Raw genomic sequence first — 25,156 nt, forward strand, 5'->3', positions numbered from 1 at the left:
AAAGCGATTATGGTATTTCCAGCATTTCCGTACATATACTTAAAATGTTTTGTAAACCTATCCTTTATTATGTATCTTGATGAAATTTATGCATTTAATTTCTGTAAAATATTTCTATGTTTCTGTTGGAAATGGAAAAAAAATGAATGAACGAATGAATTTGGTTTTATTCGTTTCAACCTTTTACTGTCTATTCTAACCAATAAATCATAGAGTAAATATGCTAGTATTGAGTGAATATAAAAGTATAACAATAATACAAAATCATGTCATTTGAATTAAGAAATGAGAGCACGCAAGACGCATGAAACGTATTTTGTACAAAATCATAAAGTTATAAAAAGGACAGTGATATGGCCCTGTACACAAAGGCTTGTATGTACGTATAGCATTCCACCATGAGATGAAAAGATTTTTTTTTTTTTTTTTACTAAAATATTGTAAAGAGAGCCTGAAGCACGAAATTAAACATTTTCAACAACGGAACAAATATTGTGATCTATCTCCCTCTCTCTCTCTCTCTCTCTCTCTATATATATATATATATATATATATATATATATATATATATATATATATTTCTAAACGATAATAACGTGACCTAAAGCACAGGAAATGCAATCAGGAGACGGCAACTTCTTGTAGAGACTTATTATTTATAACTACTTGTCGCGTGTGCTCAGAGAAATCAAGCAAGAAAGGCAATTTCATCTGAAATTTGACACAACCTTGTCGCGTGTTCCAGCGGCGTTTCTCTCTCTCGATCTCTTCCTCTCTATGATGAAACCAGGAGGGGATATTATAGGGAGCTGTGGCTAGAGTGAAAAGGGATACTACTCTTACAATAAATATGTCAAAGTCAAGCAGCCAAGGGAGATGGGAAACGACACTCAAAATTCAGTTCCATTGGGAAAACATGAAGATGTAGGCAAGCCGTAAACACTGATACACGTATAATGCCTCCTCGCAGTTTTTTTTTTCCACTGAAAGAAAAAGGAAGAAGAAAGCGTTAATTTTAAATGTTGTGTGGCGACAGCGCATATAGGGCCAGTGTGCACGGTGTACGAGGAGGCAATTCTATTTAACAGCACCTACTCAATATCATTAAGTTACTAGTACCCCAATGTTGCTTATCTATTCATGGGAATATTTGCATAATTATTCCAGTTTCATTGACCCAGGAAATTTTTAGGAGGCATTGTCACCATAATTACTTTAAAATTTACAGGTACTTTAGGCCTACCCATTATATACATTTGCGAAGAGGGGAAAAGAGTGTTGGACATTTTATTATACAATGATGCACGCATTGGGTATTAAGGTTTGAACCCGGGTTCCCTTGTCGAACCACACGTCCACTTCGGCTCAGTGTTCTGCCTATCTCTCTTATACTGTCACGTCTATGTAAATCTATGAGACATAATTCATTAAACATCGTTAAGTACCTTGAAATCTTTTTAAATCTTTTTAAACACACACACGCACACTTTTTTGTTTTTCCTTGATGTTTATTGATTTCATTCAAATGATTCGTTAATTAACCAATTTGGGGTGTAACATGAAAAAAAAATGATACAAATACAAATCAAAGGACAAAAAAAAAATCTATTTTTCAATTTATATTGCAAAAACCTCTCCTCAACATAATAACTCGATTATGATTATGAATCAATCCCACTGATAATTCTTCACGAGAAAATATTGACATATGCCAAACATAATCCCTTGAACATATTGAATCATATAAGTCATACACACACACACACACACACCCAAACACACGCAGACACACACACACACACACACATAAAGAGAGAGTAAGAAGACAGACAGACAGACAGACAGACAGACAAAAGGGGTGGGAGGATTATAGTTTTCCGTTGGAAAACGTTGCCATGAGGGAATTACTGATATCGGATATCCCACTGGTTGAAAACTAATAAACACGCGTATTCAAGTTTCTTTATTTCACCAAGCAAAGAAGATATAAAAACAAACAAACACATGCAACAACATTAGAATACAATTACAAAATATCAGTTAAACAGTGTAAAAGGAATTGCTATGGTAGGCAGCAGCCAGAAAGGAAATGTCCCTTATTTTCGGCTGACCCAAAAACATTCGTTAAATTTCTGTTACCAATGTGTTCAAAGCAAGTAAAACATAAAAACAAGACAAGACTAAGACATAACAATCAACACACAATGACAATAACAAAACACCTGATGTCTCAAAACATAAAGGATAAAAACTGATACTCTAACTTAAATGAATTTGGTTGTAATTATTGAAGAGATTTTTTTATAACCAGATTTAAATATATTCAAAGAGTTAGCATTGCGTATTTCAAAGGGGAGAGAATTCCACAGAATAGGACCACTGTAAAGAATAGATCGTTGATAAAAAGATGTACGAGATAGAGGTAGGTGAAAATCACTCGCGGTTCGCGTATTGTAATTATGAATTTGATTATTGTATGTGAAAAAGTCCAAAAGAGGTTTTGGCAATATAAAGTTCTTACATAAATACATAAAAATCCCCACTTGGTATTTATACATATCATTCAAGTGCAATATTTTCAGGGATAAAAAGAGTGGTGGGGTATGGGCAAGATAAGAGGCATGGGCAATTATTCGTATTGCACGTTTTTGAAGTAGTAATAGTCTTTGAATATGACATTCATGAGCATTACCCCAAACAATTATTCCATAATACAAATAAGGTAAAATTATAGCACTATAAATTGATTTCAAAACGGACTTCGGGAGAAAACTTAGTTTGTACATTACACCAATATTTTTTGATAATTTATTACAAATATAATCAATATGATTAGACCAATTCAACTTATTGTCTACAAAAACTCCAAGAAATTTCAGTGAGGAAACTTGCATGATTTGAGAACCACACATATTAATAGATACAGTGTCAATGTTAATTTTTTCTTTGTAAATATCATAAAATTAGTTTTTGATATATTAATTAATAATTTGTTCATTCGCAGCCAACTTGTAACATATTGCAATTCCTTATTAAAAATCTCTTGTAAAGAATCCATATCATCATGAGACAAAAATATGCTTGTGTCATCGGCAAATAAAATGCATTGTAAAATATTAGAAACATTCGGCAAATCATTTATATATAAAAGAAATACAATTCTGCAAGAGGAGGAGATCACGCGTCTTGTTGTTGCCTGTCTTACTGTTTTCTCTGCATTTCCGTCGTGAACAACTAAGCGAAAAATTGTCCCTCATCTTTATGCCTTTGTTTTTAATCTCCGCCTTCGATCAGAAGCCGGTTATGAATAATTCATCAGTTGTGTCGATGCGTGAAAGAATCTCGGCTATCTTCTTTTTTCATCGAATATGATTTTGTTTCGCGACAACGCCCCTCGCTCGACATTCTCTAGTCAAGCAAGATAATTTCTTATCGCAGAAAAAAAAAACCCGAATGTTGTCACCCTGTTCACCTGCGATGATATATTCCATGGGGGTTTCACTTTGCAATTTTGATTTCTTTACAAAAGGTTTCATAGCAGCCCAGTGCCCTATCTTGCCCCTCCCCCCCTCGCCTTCCAATCACCCCCCCCCCCCCCCCCCCGTTCCGGAAGCATGAGAATGAGTAATCACATTCGTCATATACTCAACAATGTTTCACTTGATCTTTCGGTGACATGACATTTACTCCTGCGACAATTGTTGCTCCGGTCTTATTTTCTTCAAGGACTTAGGGTTAGGGTTGTGATAGGGGTTTTGGTTTAGTTTGATATGAGGATTAGAGTTAGGATTAAGATTACGGTTATATATGTGGATAGAATTTATGTTTGGCTTCCAATAGCTTGCAGATATTCCACGGGAGTAATTGTCGCGCAAGAGCAAATGTCATAGTAACCAATCGTTCAAAGGCAGCACTTGCCCCATTTTATCCTTGCAGGTTTTGCACGATTTCATCTGGTTTGAGTTCTTCATTCCTCATAAAGTGGGAGCGAGAGAGAGAGAGAATGATAGTAGAAGGAACAAAATAAAATTATCTTATTATTTGAAATTAACAAATTTGACGTTTACATCTGAAAAATTCATCCATTCTCAATGTTTCGTATTTTATTGGATTGTAAACCACAAGACGCCATCGAGGTGTTTTCTAATTGATGGATATGCGATGCTCGTAGACAGTTTTTAATCGGGAAACATGACGTGAAAAAAAAAAAGTTATTGTATCTCGTGGAAAGTTGACAAAAAAAAATGAGAAAATGTTTTCTGGGCTTATACGATTTAACGATCATTTTACGATTATAAAAAGAGTGAGTCGCAGTTAAAGCATACTTTACTTTCCGTTCGTTTCTTCCAAAATGCTTCCTGTTTTGTTTCTTCTGTTCTTTCTTTCTCTATTCTTTCTTTCTTTCTTTCTTTATTTCATCTGTTCTTCCTGTCTATCTTTCATTTGTATTAGAGAGGAGATTTTGAAAAAAATTGATGGAAGTGGGCTAGTCTCGTATATACTAGTAGTTTAATGTTTTATTAATTAGTAATTTAATTCATTTTAGTCACATCAGAATGTCTAAATACAGATATATCCAAAAACAAGATTACACACTCATCATCCTAATGACTTGGTATTTGACCACCACACGGAATACTAATCACTGAAATTTTCCGAGCAAGGCAGGTGTTTCGAAGCCATCCAGTATTGAAGGTCCGGAGATCCACCCAAATTAACGTGACGGTAATGTGCAGATTTTGCCGGAGATATGCTATTTTTGGTCTTATGACGTCTGAAAGTGACGACAAAATTTAGAAACACTCAGTCTTGTTCTCGACACTAACTTGTTCCTCTCATACTATTCTATCTCTCGCCGCCAAGGAGATATTGTTTCTGTTGACGTTGGTGTGCTCCTGGTGATAATGATAACAATCCTCATCACCGTCATAATCATCATCGCAATCATAATCATGATCATAATCATATACAAAGGTCGTAGAAAGTGTTTCAAAGTGCTTAAGCATGTTAAGTACACAAGCGAAATATTCTTCCATTGCGTATGGATTTTGTATATTGTCATATCAGATGATGGGTTATGTCTACAACTACAGTCAAGCTACAAATCATCATGTTTGTTTGTTTGTGTGTGTGTGTGTGTGTGTGTGTGTGTCTATATGTGTGGATGTGTGTCTTTGTGTGTCTGTGTTTATTTATTCATGATTTTACAACCATCTTGACATGTTATTTGTTTCATTCACAGAGTGTTCAAGAAAGCGAGTCCAAATGGAAAAGTAAGTACAATAATTTTTATTTCATCTTTGAGATTGTTGTAAGGTCCCATCAAACACCTGTCAAAATGATGTCAACGCAAATCGGTAACCAGTGACTCTCACTGTTTGTTCAAGATTTTTCCCGTAAAACTGTAAATGTTTGCATGCATTCGTCCACAATTTAGCTTATACAATATGCCAGTTGGTTCTTTTCTTTGTTTGATGGAAGCATATCACACAGTTTACTTCGTACTCTGCCGATATCAGTGATTGAAAAGCTTTGTGCTATTGCAAAATTGTAACACTTTCTCGGTTGTTACTATGACGCTGTTTTCGTTGAACTGCTTTCGTAACTACATATCGCATGCATTTGATTTCCATTGCATCTTTGTGGTGAAAAAAAAGAGGAAATCGCCTGATGTTCTGCCACGAGGGATACCGAATAAGTAACACGAAACCGACTTCTACGCCAGACAGCTCACATATATTATATGGCAAAGGCAGACGGGTGCCTTGTTCATGTTTTCGACGACTCACCCTAGCCCAAGGAGAAGTTTCATCTTATCATCCTTTCATCCTATGTCCTCTTTTTGAGATAAGAATTCACGCAGTTATTATCTTTTTATGCGTGTTTGATCCTCAGCATTTTTATGTGCTAATAAGATAATGCTATGTCTATCCAAGACGTAACTGAAGAGAAATTAACAGAGCTGTAGGCTGAGATTCAATTAGAGTAAAAGAAATAATAATGATAATGATGATAACAATGATAATGATGATGATAATAATAATAACAATAACAACAACAATAATAATGATGATAATAATAATAATAGTAATAATAATAATAATAATAATAATAATAATAATAATATGATGATGATGATGATGATGATGTTGGTGATGATAACAATAATAAATCTAAGCAGTTATCATGCACCATCACTCCAGTGTTACTATTGTGATGCGCAGAGGTGTAGATAGGCCCGACGTAACATAACAATAAACCAACATGACCAATTTGTGCATAGGTTTTAAAAGTTAATCTTAATAATGCAGTGGAAAACAAGAGTGTTTTCAGAGCGGTGTGAAATGTATCATAATAATGAGCTTGAATTGCATACTCTGTGGAGGGTAGAGAATTCCGAACGACAGGAGAAGGAATAATACGAATACTCTCTCTCTCTCCAACTGAAGATTTGATTCTTTGTGGAACCAGCATACCACTCTCACGATATGGACGATTTCCTTTGGGTATATACAATGTATGCAGAAAATATTTCAAGTGAATCCTGAGGAGCACAACTATTCAGTTCCATTCAATTCAATTCAGTTCAATTCAATTCAATTCAAATTTTGTTTCATTTTTCGAAAAGAACATAGACATTTCACTTTCCAACTATTAACAGCTTTCCAAGTCAGTATCAGAATCTTGAATTTCACACTTTCAAAAACCATTCGTATACAGCCCATATGTCATTCTGTGTTTACTATGTAAAATAGAAACCAATGGCAATCAAAGTACCATTTCGTTTTATATTAATTTTGATATGATTCAGTAATATTAAATCAAAATTGAAAAAAAATATTCAATCAAGTGGGTTGTAGATTGTCAGAATTCAAGAAATTGCAGAAAGATTAATATAACATTCCAGGTGTTTTTGATATCTTACATTGTTTGATTGTACAATGTCGAGAAGATAGATGCATTGACGTAAAAGATGGCGATGAAAAACGAGCCACGAATCCTGTCGAATCGTTTTCCCTTTGTTTCGATGAAAAGACAAAAAGTCAATACATGTTTTCTGTAATTACAACCTCCAGTCAAAATGGCATGATAATTATTTCTTACGTAATTGGTTTGCGCGCTGACGCCTGTGGAGACGTTGACGTCACAAAAGACTGTGATTAGAACATTGATCAGAAAAGACTCTGCCACGCGAAGATTCCCCGGGGAGACAGAGAAAAAAAAGTAAAATCAACACCTCCCCAGAAGTTGAATGACTCCATGCATAAGACGACATCTAAAACCCTCACAACTTGGGTGTGTTTTTTTTTTTTCTTCAGTGCTTGCATGCCCGAGGCTTCCCAAGATTTGCCTCCGCCAGACTATTTTTGGCGAAAATCACGTATAATACGAGAGTTGTAACGAAATAGAGTTCATTACTGAATAGTACAGAATTGGAAACATGCCTGAAATCCGAAATGAGTACATATGAAACATGACCAGAAAACACCCTCGCCCTAACGTACAAGCTCGACGAAGAAAAAGTCTTGATCAACGGCCATAAGGATAAATGTGATAAACCTGAAAGGACAAGTCCACATGCAGCATTCTTGTACATGTAGATTGAGTGAATGCAGCAATATTAGTAGAACACATCGGTGAAAATTTGGGGAAAATCGGAAAATCCGATACCCAAGAGTTATGAATTTTTAAAGTATCTACGCAGTCACTGCTGAATGAGAAGACCACTACAGTGTATAATATGATGTCATATACATAGAACAATATAAGGAAAATATAAAGAGAATTTCACAAAATGTTATTTTTTTGAAAAAGGAACAAACGCACACAGAAGAAAACTGACCAGAAATGAATATAAATCAATACTGGAAAAATGAGCAAAGAAAATGGAATTCCATCGTGTTTTTTGAAAAAGGTGCACATTCCCTCGACTTGACACTGGCGTATGTTATAGGTACTATTAGTCCCCCTGCCTTCTTACAGAGGCAAGTCAAGTGTTCTTTTATTATGCGAGAAAGTGAAAATATGTTTAATTTTCTTTATATTTTCTGAATATCGTTCTACACAATGTGAAATCACAAGCTGTAGTAGAGTCTTCTCACCCAGCAGTGACTATGGGCAGACATTTCAAAAATTCATAATTTTTGAACGGATTGTCTGATTTTCCTCAAACTCTCACTGATGTGTTCTACTGTAAACATTGCTGCATTCACTCAATCCACATGTCTGTGAAGGTAGACTTTTCCTTTAATCATAAAACTGAAAAAGAAAAATGTAGCGATTAAAAATTATCAGACTAGATTTCTTTCTCACCCTCGAACGACGTGAAACAAGATGCCTTCTCGTAGCGCACACATTTTCTTTCTTTTTTTTTTCGGAACCAGCATAATGCCTCCAGCTACTAACTATACTGTATTTCGTAATTTGTGCAAATTCCATGCATGGTTCCCCCTCCGAGGACTCCTGTTACAGCCGAAATTTGTCCCAAAATGTCTATTGCTTTCAAATAGCGAGGTAACCCCACAATAAGGAGTCCTGACGAACAGAACAGAAGAAAACAACAAAATCACATTTTCTGAGGAGTCACAATACGTACCCATCTTGAATCATAACTTCAGGGCATGGAATACATTATTTTGCAAGCATGAGGGCTCAGTCGTGCCCTGTTAGCATTTTGTTTTCAATTGTTTTTCTTTTCATTTCCTTCCTCTTGCCATATAGATAGATAGATAAATAGATAGGTAGATAGATAGATAGATAGATAGATAGATAGATAGATAGATAGATAGATGGAGAGATAAATGGTTTAAAGTATTCGCAATGCTTAGTTTTCGATATTTTTCATTTGCTTTCGTTTTTGTTTAAGTAGTAAATATCTTTCTTTGGTTCCATTTTTTTTCTTTCTTCGTCACATCGAGACTTGTGTGTCACCTGCTCTTTTAACCTGAAATCATGATTGCCCCCGAAAATGGCAAAAAGTATTTACGATGTTATTTTTCATTTTACATTTTCATTTTATTTACGTTTTTGTGAAAGTAGTAAATTTCTTTCTTTTGTTCCATTTTTCTTTTGTCACCGTCATAGCAAGACTTGTGTGTGTGTGTCACACGATGCTCTGTTAACTCGAAACCATGATTGCTCCCGAATATGGCGGTGTCAGTGGGTGTTTGCTGATTTTCTTATATTTTGTACGCTCTGATAGCTTGAGAGGTATACTAAAGACGGTAATTTTTCATTGGTACTTTCCTGTCTTGGAATCCAAATATTATGCTTAACTGGTTGAATGTCTTCCTTTCAAATTTTATCACACGCTGATCTTTTTAAGATTATAGCTTATAGTTTATTTATGTTCTTTGTAAAGGTTTTGACCATCAGATAAGACATAAGACTCATAAGACATTGGCGTCAACAATGTGTTCGCACTTGACATTAAATTGCCAGCGTAAGTGTGTACGCAAACACGTGGGCCGCGAAACACAAAAATGACACGGCCATGTCATAATTAATACAGGATGGACCTTTTATACCTCCCATTTTAGTGCCCTGCATATTTCTCATTTTCATGGATATGATGCTGGTTCCAAAAGACATCCGGGGATTTTTTGTCCCTCGTTCGCAAGTGCTCCTTCTTGAGACATGTTTATGGCCGGTTTGTGCATGGTACGGGGTATACCAAACGACGTCGTAAATATGTGCATGCCTCTGACTCACCAGCCAAACTGTGTCCCCAGATGGTACAGACAAGACAACGTAGCTCAACTGAAGTCATTGGTGATATGTCCGGTGTCCGGTGGATAATCGTCCAAGATGGTGTGACCAGGGAGGTGGACATCTGTTCATAATCGTTCAAGATGGTGTGACCAGGGAGGTGGACATCTGTTCCACCTCCCTGGTGTGACGAGAGCATGCGAAGCACTGCTTGTGAATGGGGTTTTTAGTAATCTCTTTCCTTAAAAGTACGAGTATAAGATTGATGTATCACAAGTTTGAAATAAATCTGCGCATAATGATGTACAGGTCATTTTGAGATATCTGTTGTTATCATGTTCTGTGTGTCTTGTTATCATTTTTCATATAATCACAGCCAAAAAAAATGCATCCGTCCAGTATTTTGAAGTGATATCCCTGTAGGTCCTGTGTTCATTATGGAAAATGCTGTAAATGTACACGTGTATAGATGAATCCGACTTCAGAGCACTGTAACTTATGGCGGCCATAACTGGGGGGCTTCGAAAGAAGAACAAACTAAGCACTTTCAATGGGTTATGCAATGAGCCAGGTGCGATGCTATGTCAGTGCATAGATTATCTTTTGTTTGGTATACTTGAAGCGCCCCAGTTAGAAATAAACATGAAAAACAGTACGAAACCGAATTAGTCTATATAGTCAACGCCCTGATGTATGTTTAGCATCAGCAATTGACCAAAAATTGACCATTTCAACACTTAATCTAATGTGCGAAGACAACGACGCGCCCAAGTGATCGCATTGAACCTACTCTCTTACAAGTTGCCCGCCAAGACAAAATGAATAATGTGGTATGCATGTCAATTGATCAAAAGCTCGAACTAAGATAATCATTGATCTTGCGGAGCCACACTCGATCAACAATATTCAGATGAAAGGACATCTAATTCTGTAAATATTCCCTTGCCAGGAGTCTCGCATGAGACAGGTATTTTTTTTTTAACTGTAGAGAGGATTTTCAAAGGGTTTTGTTTGTTAACTTTGTTTGATAGAAGGCGAAAATCATGTCGCTGCAGAAATGGTAGGATTAAACTTGTCTGATGGTACCCTAAATTGCTTCCCATCTTGAGCCCCCCCCCCCCCGCACCGTCTCTCTCTTTCTCCCTCTGCATACATACTTGACTCCGTGCATAATATTACGATACATACTGCTGTACGTATAAAACATTGGATGTGAATTTATTTCGCCTTTGATACAATCAGGTATAAAGACTCCTAATCTTATAAAATGAATGATTGAAAAAAACAAAACATATATAATCCGATAGCTTTGAGGCGGCTGGTTAGATGTTGAGTCGTCAAAGTTGTCATCATGTGTGTGTGCATGTGTGTGTATGTGCTTATTAATCCGACAAGAGAAAATCTCAACGTATAATTTCGTTGGCTCATTTTGTCACGTGTCCGATCACCCGTGCAGATCACGACGTACCTGGGAAAGCGAGACTACGTTGATCACATGACCCACATCGATCCGATAGGTAATGTGTAATCGTCTTCCCGCATGATAGATAGCGTGCAATCGCATCACGTCCAGACATAAGCGTCAGATAGAAGCTTCTAATTTCGGGTGGTTTGCGTCAGAAGGCTGCCTTCAATACAATATTTGTTTCATCTTCCGGGATTTTCCCTCATGTTCACTGATCCTATAGCAAGCACATTTTACTGGTCGATAGATCAGCTGATGCCCCTCAGGAAAATGTAATCGAAGCTAGATGCTTCTTGAATTCAAGACATTTTTTTTTATAGATATATTGTTTCAGATATTGCTTGCCTCTTGCTTGACAATATGTCTCGCAATGTAATCCACAGTAATTTTAGCTGCATTCAGCTTTATGGGCCTCGTGATAAAACCTTTTTTTTTTCATTCATACAATTATACTTTATTCTGTTTCTAATCATAATTTTAGCATTGCCATCAATATGTCCTTTCTCATGAAACTGCAAAGTATATAATCGACTTTGTTAATCAATGTCAAAATGAAAGTCCATCAATGCCAACCCTTTTAAGTCTCATCTCTCTAAAAAAGATCGAGTGAAAATATTCAGTCTTGAAGGAGTGAATACAAAAAAAGAGTGAATTTAGAGTGAAATTGGAGTGAATTTTGAGTGAAAATGTTCATTTTCTCTCATTTTGGAGTGACCTCAGGGATCACTCGAAGATTTTGGAGTGATCCTGAGGTCACTCTAAAACGAGTGAAAAATGAACATTTTCACTCAAAATTCACTCCAATTTCACTCTATATTCACTCTTTTTTTGTTTTCACTCCTTCAAGAGTGAATATTTTCTCTCGATTTTTTTAGAGAGTCCTTTCTCCCTTTCATGCTCCCCTCCCCCACCCCCACCCCACCCCCTCTATCTGGTCTCTTTCTTCATTGTCGCAGACGGTGTGGTCCTGATCGACCCCGCCTACCTGCGTGACGACCGGAAGGTCTTCGCCCGTCTCGTGGCCGTGTTCCGCTACGGGCGAGAAGAGCTCGACGTTCTTGGATTGTCCTTCCGCAAGGAGCTCTTCCTAGCCCAGCGCCAGCTCTACCCGCCGCTGCCCGAGAACGAGCGGCCGCTGACCCGCCTCCAGATCAGCCTCCAGAAGAAACTGGGCAAGAATGCCATACCGTTTGTCTTCGAGGTGAGGGGGCGCACTTACCCCACCAAGTATAGGCCTACCCAAAACCGCATTTCCGGGGTTTTCTTAATCATTGTTATTGTTATTATTATTATTATTATCATTATTATCATTTATTATTATTATTATTATTATTATTATTATTATTATCATTATTATTATTATCTCTATCGTCACAAGATATTTCTTGGAGATCAAATCCTGGAACCTAATACTGCTTTCAGTAACTCATGCATTTTTGGCCCGCTCCTGGTCCGAGCTACATTAGCCTTAAAAATTAAAAGTTGCGTTCAGTAACTATAGCAGAGCCGCGCTACTTTTACGATGACCCATTCATAAACTCTGTTAAGTAAGGGATAACTACCATGGTAACTGAACACCTCATGGACGGAGCGGAAATGCATTTTCGCTCAATATAAATATTTGATGTGCGTGCCGCGCGCTTATGAGCTGAGCGGCGTAAGCTGTGACCGTTGTCTGTGAAAGGAATTTTGGCCCTCGCCTGGCGCTGCTATCGTTCATAAATTCTTCGATCAGCGCCAGGCCCGCGCCTGGTCCGCGCCTAGTGCTATAGCTGCAGCAGCGCCAAAATAGTCCGCACCTGGCGGGGGCCACTTTGGCCCCCACCCATTCATAAACTCAAAATTTTCGACTTGGTCCGCTCCTGGTCCGAGCGGTATTACACTTCTAGTACTTTTCTGAGAATTCTCGCCGTCCTCTGCAGTGCTGCTTTTTGGAGCGTTTGCACTTGGTTGGGCACACCCACATTGTCCAACTAACGTCGTAGCTGCTTCGGCGTTGTTCCGAGTGCTCAAACCACAATAGGGATCACCTTCGCTTTCATATTCCACAGGCGGCAATAATAATAATAATAATAATAATAATAATAATAATAATAATAATAATAACAATAATAATGATAATAATAATAATAAAATGATAATAATAATAATACTAATAATAATAGTAATAATAATGATAATAATGATGATAATAATAATAATGATAATAATAATAATAATAATAATAATAATTGTAATAATAATGATGATGATGATGATGATAATAATAATAGTAATAATAATGATAATAATAAAGAGATGTGGTCGGAGACAAATCCACAATTAGACTGATAAAATAGATTGGCTTCTAAATCTATTAGATTCATTAATTGATTGATTATTTTTTGAATTGTCCCTCATCTCATTCTTTAAGGAGTTCAGATAAAGTGGTCAAAGAGAAATGAAGATCTTTGTATAGAGCATGTCAGGAATCTCTTCCCTAAAAGTTCTATCCATTGTGTTCACACATCTGTTCCTATAGCCGCCATCAAGTGCTAAACTAGAAACAGACCCATGACGCGCTTTACAACGATCAAAATTTCTCTGTGACCACTTAACCAAATTGAATGTGGTTTTCTGTAAAATATAGGTACGATGTGATATTTTTAGACCCTGAAATAGCATTCAGACAGTTTAATCATACTGAAAGTTATCAATGCGGAAAGCCGATTGTAAATTTTTTTGGGGGACTCCGACATAATGTATAAATCTATCATGCAGGAACTCCTGTTCTGTGTAGCAGCGAAGAGCGCTCGACGCCACAACGCTGTGCGTGCTCCAAGGAATCAAAGCAACCCAAAATTAGACTGACGCGGATTGATTGCGGTCAGCATATGAATATAGGGAGAGAACGCGGCGTAGAGATAGTCACGTTTGTCTCCCAGAGCAACAAGCAAATAACAATCCTTTCCCCCGATATCAGTCACAATTGACTAATTGATTGATTATTGTGTGACATAGATTAAATGTGAAACTGAGTCAAGGGTGCGCACTCTCTCTATCTCTCTCTGGAAAAAAAAAAGATCAAATTGAGGTTATATCTAGCATACTTGGCAATTGTTTACCCTCAGCGCTTTCCTATGGGTAGACCCTGCTTGATGAAATCAATTTATTCACCTACGTGACGTGACGGTGATAAAGTGAACGAGGGTGGGTAAATTGAATATGGTGTTTGTCTCCGCAGCTCACGAAGAACTCGCCCTTTTCCGTGTGCCTTCAACCCGCCCAAAACGACGACCGAAAGCCGTGCGGAGTGGAGTACTACTTACACACCTTTATTGGAGGTAAGTACATACGAACAGACGACAAGCATACGCACACGGACAAACACACACCTACGATAATAAACGCACAAACACAAACACGTAAACATATAAACACACGTCTACCGACAGACATATAAACGTAAACATAGACGGACGCAAACGCAAGCATGTATGTACCTTAGCTCTGTACAGCTTAAGAACAGAAGAGTGAAATGTTCTGTCTTCAACGAAGGAAGACGCGTATAAATGGAACTTATTTTCATTATTCCATCATCAAGGAAAATTGCTTATAAACGAGTTTGGTATTTTCCCGGTGTCTCCTCTCACGCATGCACACAGTCATATAAGTATGTCGGCCCACCAAACAGAATGAACAACCAGAAATTCAATCAAGAAATGTAAACTTGTGGCCTCATGTCAATATCTTAGAGTCCAAATTCAAGAGACAGAATAAGAGCTGAAATGCCTGTCCTTGTCAAAGACTTCAATTACGACGTCACATTTGAAAAATAATTGAAATAATCTTCTTTATGTCGGTATCTTTTGCACTTTGTCACATGGCAACATCACAGCAGGAATTTGCATGTATTTGCTCTGCGTCTTTTGCCTCGCAGACATAAGTGAACTGAATTGAATTCAGAATGAGAAGGGCAAGGCTGGTCGCTTCATCAAGTACCTTGCCTCAGGAAATTGATTTTTATCACACTATCACACATCATCTGAAATCATCGCAGTGGAAAAAGTGCACACTCTCGTTTTATGCCTGCGCGGAAAGGGCTGTTGCTTCAAGTCGTTTAATCATAATGTTCATGCACGGCAGAAAGCCACCGAGAATCATAATGGATGTTCGAATTAAAGATTCATGTATACCCATCCAATAAAAGGTCGTGTATAATTGATGAACTGATGATCAGTTTATTCATAAGCATTTCATTGCTCACAGCCAGAGCAATCAGCGCAACTATTTTGAAATGTCTTGTATTCAATCTGTGTGATGAAAAAAAAAACAATAACAGCAAAACGATTGTCTTTCTTGTCTGTATATACTCACTTTCCATATCATTTCTTTCTCCCCCGCCCCCCCCCCCAATTTATTTAATTTCTTTCCCTTATGCTTTTTGGTTCATTTTTTTAAATATTTCTGTCATTTCTTCTTTCTATCCTCACATTTTTGTCGCGCTTCTCCTTTCCTTTTTCTTGTTTTTTATCATCTTTGTCTTTCATCTATTTTTTCTATCTCTCGTTTTTCCTCTTTTTCCTCCGTCGCTTCTTCCTTTAATTCATTCTGTCTGTGGTGTGTGTCTTTTCCGACCACTGTTTTTTTTTCCTTCCTGTATCCTTTCCCTTTCCCTACCGCCACCCAGACCACATCAACGAGACGCCACACAAGCGGCGGTCGGTGGAGCTCACGATCCGTAAGATAGCGTACGCCCCTCGTCAGCAGGGTGCTCAGCCCAGTGGCCAGGCATCGAAGGAGTTCTTCAGGAGCAAAGCACCGCTGCACCTTGAAGCTTCTCTGGACAAGGAAGTGAGTTCGCTGACGTCTGTCCTCTTTTATTTAGCAGAAATTGACCGACAAAATGAAGTAAAAACATAAAAAAGGTAGTTCTGCCATCCCCGGTGCAGCAGCCATCAAATTCTCACAGATCTTGATGAGGTTAATTGCCACGTTTTTATAATGGTCACGCAATCACCTCATTTTCGCTAGACTTCGGTATGGAGTGCACCCTGTCCTCGAGCAGTACACCGTACATGTACAAGTATGTAACTTTAGGTGAAAGTTGCAATCGAGACACAACGGAGTCCCGCAATCTCAATAGTTCGGTTTTACAGCTGCATGCAGAAATTTAATCATTATGTACATTTTTTTTAAGGTCGAGCTTTTGTAATTTGACATTCCCCTGCTCGTATAAGCTTTGTTTCATGGTTATAGCTTTTTAGCTTCTGTACAAATTTTAATTTCAGCATTATTGTTTTGAACAACCTCGATGTAATGATTTCATAAAGATCAACTCGAATATTTCGAGGTGTATCATGGCTTTGATGTAGTATGCGTATGGGTGTATGTGTGCATATACTTGTATGTATCTATCTCTGTTTTATGTCCATTATAAACACAACAGGGTTTTATCTGTATTTACGTTTAATTGTGCATGCTGTTCTCGTATTTTTATGGTTAGTGCAGTTCGATTAAAAAAAAAAGTTACATCGAATTTCGATTCCCTTGATCACCTCTCTAAGATCTACCACCATGGGGAGGCCATAGCGGTCAACGTCCACGTGTCCAACCAATCATCCAAGGTGGTCAAGAAGATGATTATCACAGTCTTTCAGCTGGCTAACATTCAGCTCTTTGAGACGGGCTCCTTCAAGTGCGAAGTGGACAAATATGAAACCACGTGAGTGGATCTCAATCTCGAGCAGTCCCAAACCCTTGTGGAGAAAGAAATCTCGCGACGGTTTCACTGCGCTTTCTGCGTTAACGGCCTGCTCATTATTAACATTATGAACTGTGCAGCTTATAGTCGTAAGTTTGGCAGATTTTTGTGGCTGTTATCAGAGATTCAAAACGTGTTTCAGGCTCAGTGGATTCTCTTACAGGATTGTTCAAACCACTGAGACGTTTTGCCAGACCAGGTGAACATGTTTGAACGACCGACAAAGTGTGAGAATGTCACGCGTGAGACTGAGAAATGTGTTTGTCAGTCAACAAACGAAAGAACGTGATGTGATACTGATGCCCTATGATTATCGGTATAAGAGGAGCCGATGTAGATGCGCAGTGCAGGTGCGCAGTGTTGGAGTCCTCATTTCAATTTGAGAAAACTTAGGATGATGACATTGTAGCAAGTAGTGAAAACTGAGTCTTAAACGGCATTAAAAACGTGTTTTTTTTTTCTGGAGTCTACTATGCAAACAAATATAAAGAAAAATATAATATTCATCCCCTTTGAGCACTCAGACTGAGTGGTAAAGGGAATTATAAATATCTTTGTTTTAAATATTGTTATTGCTATTAATACTCGTCACTACTGTATCTGTCGCTTGGCAAATTCATTTGTTGCCATCCGTGTTTTAACGAACACGCTTTTACAAGAGAAGATATCTATACTTGGGATCAGTAATATAGAATTATTCGGGAAAAAAAATGTAAGCGACCTACCAAGATGTTTGTAAAAGTAATGGAAGCAGAGCAAGAAAACAGTGGCAAAGATAAAGAAAATGAGGAAAAAGAGACAGAAAATGAAAAAGAGACTGTCGCCCTCATTATTCCTATTGTCATCATCATGTTTGTTGCGTTTTTGTTAAAATCACTCAAATCACTACATTCTTTTAAACACTTTCCTATACTCCTCTCAAACGTTGGCTTACCGTAGATAGCCGCGCAGGAAATTGGTGTTCCAGAATATTAAAAATGCAGCAATCCAATAGCAGAAGAGACGAAACAAACGATAGGTCTACACAACAATCTATGTCTTTGATATTATGTCTGAACTTTCAGTATCTTTCTGAACAGAGTCAGAATGTATATATTTTCTTTTTATAACAGAAAACACGAAGCATACAGAAAATGTCGCTCGTCAGTCACTCATTGGTTTGAAGTGAACTTTAGAATTTGTGCTAGATCATTATTCTAACGTTGACTTTTTTCTTTAAAAAGGGATGGTATAATTTCGGTTGTGATTGGGTTTCGGGTTTTCAATGTTTTTTATGATTTCATTTTTTTAAAGATAATGAGAAATCTCTTACGAATATGTAAGAATATAAGGCTTCTAAGAGGAATTCAAAGTTTATTTGAGGAAAATTTGTATTGAAATGGCTAAGATATCCAAAACAAAGATATTCTAATAGAATGTTGGACCCAGCTTTCATTATGTTCGCTTTGTTTCACTTTGTTTTTGGATATTTCAGCCATTTCAAAACCAATATTCGTTAAGTAAACTATGAATTCCTCTTTAATAGAATATTATACACTCTGCCATATTTGATAAGAGGTTTCTCATTATCTTGCAAAAAGTTAAAAGCTGAATCCTCACCTCAACTAATATACTATCCCTTTAACCGCTTTGCACGGCTTCAGGAAGGAGATAGACGGTATGCCCATCAAGCCTAGCCAAGTCCTGGCCAAGGTGTTCAAGGTGCGGCCACTGCTGGAGAACAACCGGGAGAAGCGCGGCCTGGCGGTGGACGGTAAACTGAAACATGAAGACACCAATCTGGCCTCGTCTACACAGTGAGTCCCGAGAACTCCGGGTCTTGCCCCTATCCCGGGAATCTCGTTTAATCCCGAGCCAAAACTATACCCCAGGAGTGTTGCTATTATTGGTTCCCACCTTGGTTAGAAAGGACACAATGCGTAAATACCTTGTTGTAATTTAAATACTCTATCGGGATGAACGAATCTTGCAGGACTTCGAACTCAGAATCTCGGATTTAAAGGAGACCTCCGGATGATTTTCAGATTTTACATTTGAACAACTATAGATTAGTTATACTGAGGACGGAGTTTCAGAATTTGTGATAATTGGGATGAAGAATAAGAATATTTTCAAAATTTAGAACAAATTGCAATGAACAAGGATGATGACATGGCAGAGTCACCATAAAAATGCATGAGTTGGGGCTCAAGGAAGCAGAACAAAAGAAGAAGGCATGCATACATTATACACAGGTGAACTCGCAAGCAAGCGGTATTGTAATAGAATAATTATACACTGCTACATTTCTGAAATATGTGAACCTCCTATGTCATCATCCTTGTTCAGTATGATTTGTTTAAGGTTTTTCAAACTATTGTTTCTCTGTTCAAGAACCACAATAAATTCCACAAATCTATACATGGAGTTGTCGATTTATGTACTACATGATGTGAAATTATGAAAAACGTCTGGAATGTCCCTTTAAAGCTCTTTAAGCTATATCACGACGCTTAACCCCGTAGTATGTGAAGTGTACAATGCTTGAGGATTCATGGAATAGGGAAAGCTGGCCCCGCTCGATGATAAACCTTGTAGGTATGCCGACATAAAACGGAATGAACGCAACAAAACGGGACGGCTCGTAATAGGCCGTAACAAAACTTGGAGGCGGTCGGTAGCCGGACGCGACGGACGATAGTTTAGCCTGACAACCCCGTGCGAACAGCGTCTGATAGCTACTTTAATTGTATAATAATTATGTCCATCGGAGCAAGGACTGGAACCAACAACCAATAAGACAAGAGTATAGGGGGGGGGGGGGGAACAGAAAAATGTCATCTATCCACGACGCACTACGTTTCCGTCAAACGGGGCTGCCGTGGCCGCCGGGACATGGTAAACGCAGCATTACCGATGACCGTATGCTTCGATGCACATGTTCAAATTATTCGCTGACGGGCGCTGTTCGTGTAATAATAATGATAATAATAATGATAATAAGAAAGCCATATTTGCCCAGGGTAGCCTGTTCAGTGTTGCTACTGCTCTGACTATCAGAGGGCCCTGCCATTATCATTACCCTAGCGTTGCCAGGTACCCACTGATTTATACACCTGGCTCGAGAGGGACAATAAAGTGGGTAAAGACATGTTGTCCAAAGACGTCAGCACTGGCGGAATTCGAACTCGGGTCCTCCGATCGGGAGTCGGGTGTCTTTTCCACTATGCCACAGCGCCTCCCCCCCCCCCCCCCCCCAGTGTACCTTGAGGGCGGCGAATAAAGATCGATTCATCCAGACCACCCATGTTTCCCCATACTAGCTACCGATCGAGTCTTTGAAATATCGCAGGAATTATAGAAGATCATTTGTTTCCTTGATCTATCCCATCAGGCTTCGCGAGGACGTAGCCAAGAAGGAAGAGTTAGGAATCACGGTCAAGTACAAGGTGGAAGTCAGACTGGTGGCAGAAATCTTCGGATCGTAAGTATGGCACGCCAGAATGGCATTCATAACAGAGAAATCCGTCTTTTCGTGTTAGCATGGAAAATTTCAGGTTCCCTTCTCCATGTTCTCTTTGTCTGTAAAATGTAACCAATGTGTTTCCATTGCTGATACTCTTGTACACCTACTCCTTTCACCTTTTTTAGGGTTTAGTTATTGTTTTCTTGCTAGCTAGCTACTTATCTATAAATTGATTTATTAATTTATTATCTTAATGTTTACTTAATTACTCATCACTCTTTCCATTCATCTCTATCTATCTATCTATCTATCTATCTATCTATCTATTTATCTATCTATCTATCTATCTATCTATATCTATCTATCTATCTATCTATCTATCTATCTATCTATCTCTCTATCTATCTATCTATCTATCTGTCTATCTATCTATCTATCTATCTAGCTATCTATCTATCTGTCTATATCTATCTATCTATCTATCTATCTATCTATCTATCTATCTATCTATCTATCTATCTATACGTATCTATCTATCTATCTATCTATCTATTTATCTATCTATCTATCTATCTATCTATCTATCTATCTATCTATCTATCGATCTGTCTGTCCGTCCGCCTGTCTATTTGCCAATCTACAGTATATACGGCTATACAAACTCATGTCCTTATTAAAAAGAGTAAGTGCAGCTTAGACCTGCAAAACAAACATGGGCCATGACTTCGAATATCAACATTCGTACTGTCTGTACTAAATGAGCACTGAGTATAGCAAAACATTCTTCATTTTGTCATTCATGTCGCGATTTTTTTTTAAAGAGAAATTGCAATTTTCATGTCATTATTCTTTCACATCATAAACCCAAGAAAGTAAACAAGTTGTTGTTGTTTTTTTTCAAAGAGGTGAGCTTCTTAAATCAGTGTCATTTTTAAGATTCAAGGTCATGTTGAATGGTATCTCGGATAATAATCAATCACCAATTCTTTTTATTACAGAACAGGCAAAACGGTGTGCAAAGTTTAATTTGAAAGACTTCGGTTCTGTTGTCTGGAAGCAAAAATTGGTCGCATATTGCCATAGATGGCGCACTTACCCTTGGCTCGATTTTGCTTGATTGATAGTTTGAGAATGGCGTCACTACACAAGTTTGCCACTTGTGTAGAAATATCGTGATTTACGATAAGTGGCTTTTTTTCCCCTCAGACAGTCATAATCAACTTGATCACATCAATTTTGTTAAAGGGATGGTACAGTATTGCTTGAGGCGAGGATTAGGCTTTTAATTTTTTGTGAGATACCAAGAAACCACTTACGAAATAGTACAGAGCATACCATTCTAAGACGAATCCAAAGTTTATTTGATGAGAATCGGTTTTGGAATGGCTGAGACATCCAAAAACAAAGTAAAGTAAAGCGATCATAATAAAAGGTGGGTCCCACATTTTATTAGGATTGCTCTATTTTGCACATTTCAGCCATTTCAAAACCAATTTTCATCAAATAAACGTTGAGTTCCTCTTGGAATTACATGTTCTTTCATATTTCAGAAGAGGTTTCTCATTATCTCACCCAAAAATGTTAGAAACCTGAAATTAGGTCTCAACCAAAACTATACGATCCCTTTAATGCTTGGGCTGTGCGTTTTCGATACAAGTGCATACGAATGCATATACTTTATATTGTGCTCGATGAACTGCTCTTATCAGATGAATGAAAGTCAAAATTGATTGACAACTTGTACCGCTCTGAATCAGGTTTTTTTTTTCTTTGATGGAAACGAATAAACTATTAAAATTGAATTGAATTGAATACAAAAAAATGGTCGGTGACAATAGTGTATAAATCAATGTGTGTTCCGAGGACTTGTATCGAGAAAGTTTAAATTTACAATAGATGGTATCAAAGCAATTAGGATATTGTTTTAAAGAAATGCGTCAAGCAGAATTGAATCAAAGCGGGTATTCTTTTGGCTTACAAATACATTTTTATCACATGTCAGTACCTTGAAAGAAAGCAATCTATACGTTTATTTTATAGGACGGAATACATGTATTTTAATCGTATTTTTTTTTAAACTCCTCAACTTCTGTTTTCTCTTTTATCCACAGTGACTTGACGGTAGAGTTACCGTTCATTCTGTCGCATTCCAGACCATCCACTGAGTCAGACAACACCGCACAGTCATCGAGTAAGTCTGCAAAATGGCGCCGGTGTAATTCGTCTTGAATTATCACGTGACTCTAGAAAGCATGCATTTGAGTGATTCGTTTTCATGTATTTCGATGGAATACTGTAATGTGTGTGTGTGTGTGTGTACGTGTATGTGTGTATATGCGTGTGTTTCTATCGATACGTGTGTATATGAAAGAATGAGAGAGGGAGAGAGATGTTGCTCTTGGTGTTGATGTTCAGTGTTGTTGTTGTGTTGTTCGTCGTTGTTATGGGTACACGTCGCGAGACCGACCCCCACGAGTCATACAGCCCACGAGTTATACCGCCCATGGATCATATTATAGCCCATGAGTTCGACACTATTTACAAACGAGGCCCACAAGACTGACACATTAATACCAGTATTTATAATGTCGTACATGGGCTGTTTTTTTTTCCTACCTAGTGTTGAACTCATGGGCTGAATGACTCGCGGGCCATATGACTCATGGACCTTTTTTCAATGTCGAACTCATGGGCTGTATGACTCGCGGGCCGTATGACTCATGGACCTTTTTTTCAGTGTCAAACTCATGTGCTGAATGACTCGTGGGTGTCTGTCTCGCGGGATGACCCTGTTGTTATTGGTTACTGGTCGCCATGATTTCGCAGCCAGCAGAGAGTACGTGGTCCTTTCTTATTCGGTTAAAAAGGAATTTCGCGAACGGATTTCGTTACATCTACAACGCAGGCGCCTTGCGCATTTTCGGTTAGTATTTTATTAAGTGTTTTTTTTCTCATATTCTGTTTTGCTACCTTTTTTGATAGTCTCTGTATTTTGTACTAATCCGAGACAATGTATTCTTTATTGATCAGATGGTACGAGTGACCAGGAGGTTTTGGATCCTAATCTCATCAAGTTTGACACATCGTGAGTATTATACCGTTTTGTTTGTTATTGTTTGTTCGCTCGTTCGTTAGATTATGTGTGTATCTGTTGGTTTATTGTAATGATTGCTGTAGGCCCTATCATCTTATTGGTACTCTTTAAACAACAACGCATGGAATAAAGAATGGAAATGCTTGATAATATTATTTTGTCTAATTGAGATTAATCAATGCGATACAAAGTTGATATCCTATTGGAGCCAGTTAACACCGTTACCCAATCAATGTCTGCAAATAGCCAAGAAATTAAGAAGATTGTGAAATAGATTTGACTTTCCTACACGAAGATGAAAATAGAAGAAACCAACCAATGTTGATGAACAAAAGACTCACTGTAAAATGTTTAACATTTCAGAATAATATATTCTTCATCCTTCTTGAAATTCAAGTCTATACCTTTTCCAGTGATAAACTGGTAAATGCCTGTTTTCGATGGAGCATTTTTCTCCCCTTAATTTTCAATATGCATTTGACGGACATCCCACTTGACCCCATGGAAGACCAGCTTAGCATAGCTGAATATGGGCTATCCAGCCATCTCCACAGATGGAAAATAAATAAACAAACAAAAAGCCCGGAGACTTTCTGTTGAGAAGTATATGTCCGAGTACTTCAAGGCAAATTTATCAACGACACTCTACCAACGACAATCTACAACGTGTGTGTGATATAGGATCATCTATATACTTCTACCTTGTTTTATTTTCCTGTGACATGTACAGGGGTGGGGAGCCGATGTACACTGACGAGGACTTACTCTTCGAAGATTTCCAGCGGATGTGCGTAAAGGGCGTGGCCAGCCAGGCTACCGAGACATAGGCTGATGAGGGGTAATAAAAGTAACCCCTTGATAATTCCAGTGCCAATAATTATCAGTAACAACGGCACTTGTTTCATTACACAGAAACTACCACTTCTGCAAGCAAATCTTAAGGATGGGTGCACGTCACGAGTCCGACACCCACGAGTCATACAGCCCAAGAGCTCGACAATAGGCAAATAGCCCATGAGTCCGACACTAGGCAAACCAGGTCCACGAGCACGAGTTTGACGCTCTATCTTTATAAGCAAAGAAGGCCCACAAGCTCGACATTACGTCACGGGGCTTAACATACGCATTGTCGGTCTTGTGAGCCTGTTATGTCCAGTGTCGGACTCATGGGCCTTATTTACCTAATGTCGAGCTCATGATGGGCTGTATGGCTCATGGATCTTTACTCAATGTCGAGCTCGTGGGCCGAATGGCTCGTGGGAGTCGGTCTCGTGGGATGACCCCCCTACTAATGACTTTGATACTCGTTAATACGTCGCTGCGCGTTTTATTTTCTTTGAACCTCCTTCAAAGTCCGTTCATATCAACATTAATGAATGAGAGAGCGTCAAGGAAAAGAGTGAAGAAATTAAAATGTACTTGTACGATAACGACAAAGTTCTAACTTTGTCACTTCGATCAAATGATTTTAGTGACTTCTAAGATGTAAGCCTACTTTTCTTATTACATGATCCGTACAATATGTTTGAGTTTGTTTTTTGTTTTCTGCGTAAGAAAGTTCTGAAATTCCACATCACTAGAGAACAGGAAACAACGATTTCGTTATCGTATGATGAAAATGCTCTCATAATTTGGATTAAAGACAGCGTCAAAAATAATGATTTTGAGTTTTAACGCATGTTATATGTATAATATATTACA

The 25,156-nt window shown here is 38.0% G+C and overlaps 1 protein-coding gene across 1 annotated transcript in view; it reads left to right on the forward strand.

Moving 5' to 3' along the window:
* LOC139725533 (beta-arrestin-1-like) overlaps positions 1-24,282 on the forward strand; it is a 54,537-nt gene extending 30,255 nt beyond the window's left edge. Inside the window, exons 3-13 of the mRNA XM_071636619.1 lie at positions 5,243-5,273; positions 11,165-11,225; positions 12,130-12,374; positions 14,397-14,496; positions 15,843-16,006; positions 16,720-16,877; positions 18,560-18,712; positions 20,290-20,379; positions 22,473-22,556; positions 23,402-23,446; positions 24,186-24,282. Coding sequence (XP_071492720.1) covers positions 5,243-5,273; positions 11,165-11,225; positions 12,130-12,374; positions 14,397-14,496; positions 15,843-16,006; positions 16,720-16,877; positions 18,560-18,712; positions 20,290-20,379; positions 22,473-22,556; positions 23,402-23,446; positions 24,186-24,282 — 1,228 coding nt within the window. The remainder of the gene's footprint in view (positions 1-5,242; positions 5,274-11,164; positions 11,226-12,129; positions 12,375-14,396; positions 14,497-15,842; positions 16,007-16,719; positions 16,878-18,559; positions 18,713-20,289; positions 20,380-22,472; positions 22,557-23,401; positions 23,447-24,185) is intronic.
* The last annotated feature ends 874 nt before the right edge of the window (positions 24,283-25,156 follow it).

Source organism: Diadema antillarum, unplaced genomic scaffold (assembly GCF_040938485.1).
Source record: "Diadema antillarum isolate AM-2024a unplaced genomic scaffold, OU_Dant_1.0 seq00000049_RagTag, whole genome shotgun sequence".
NCBI lineage: Eukaryota > Metazoa > Echinodermata > Echinoidea > Diadematoida > Diadematidae > Diadema > Diadema antillarum.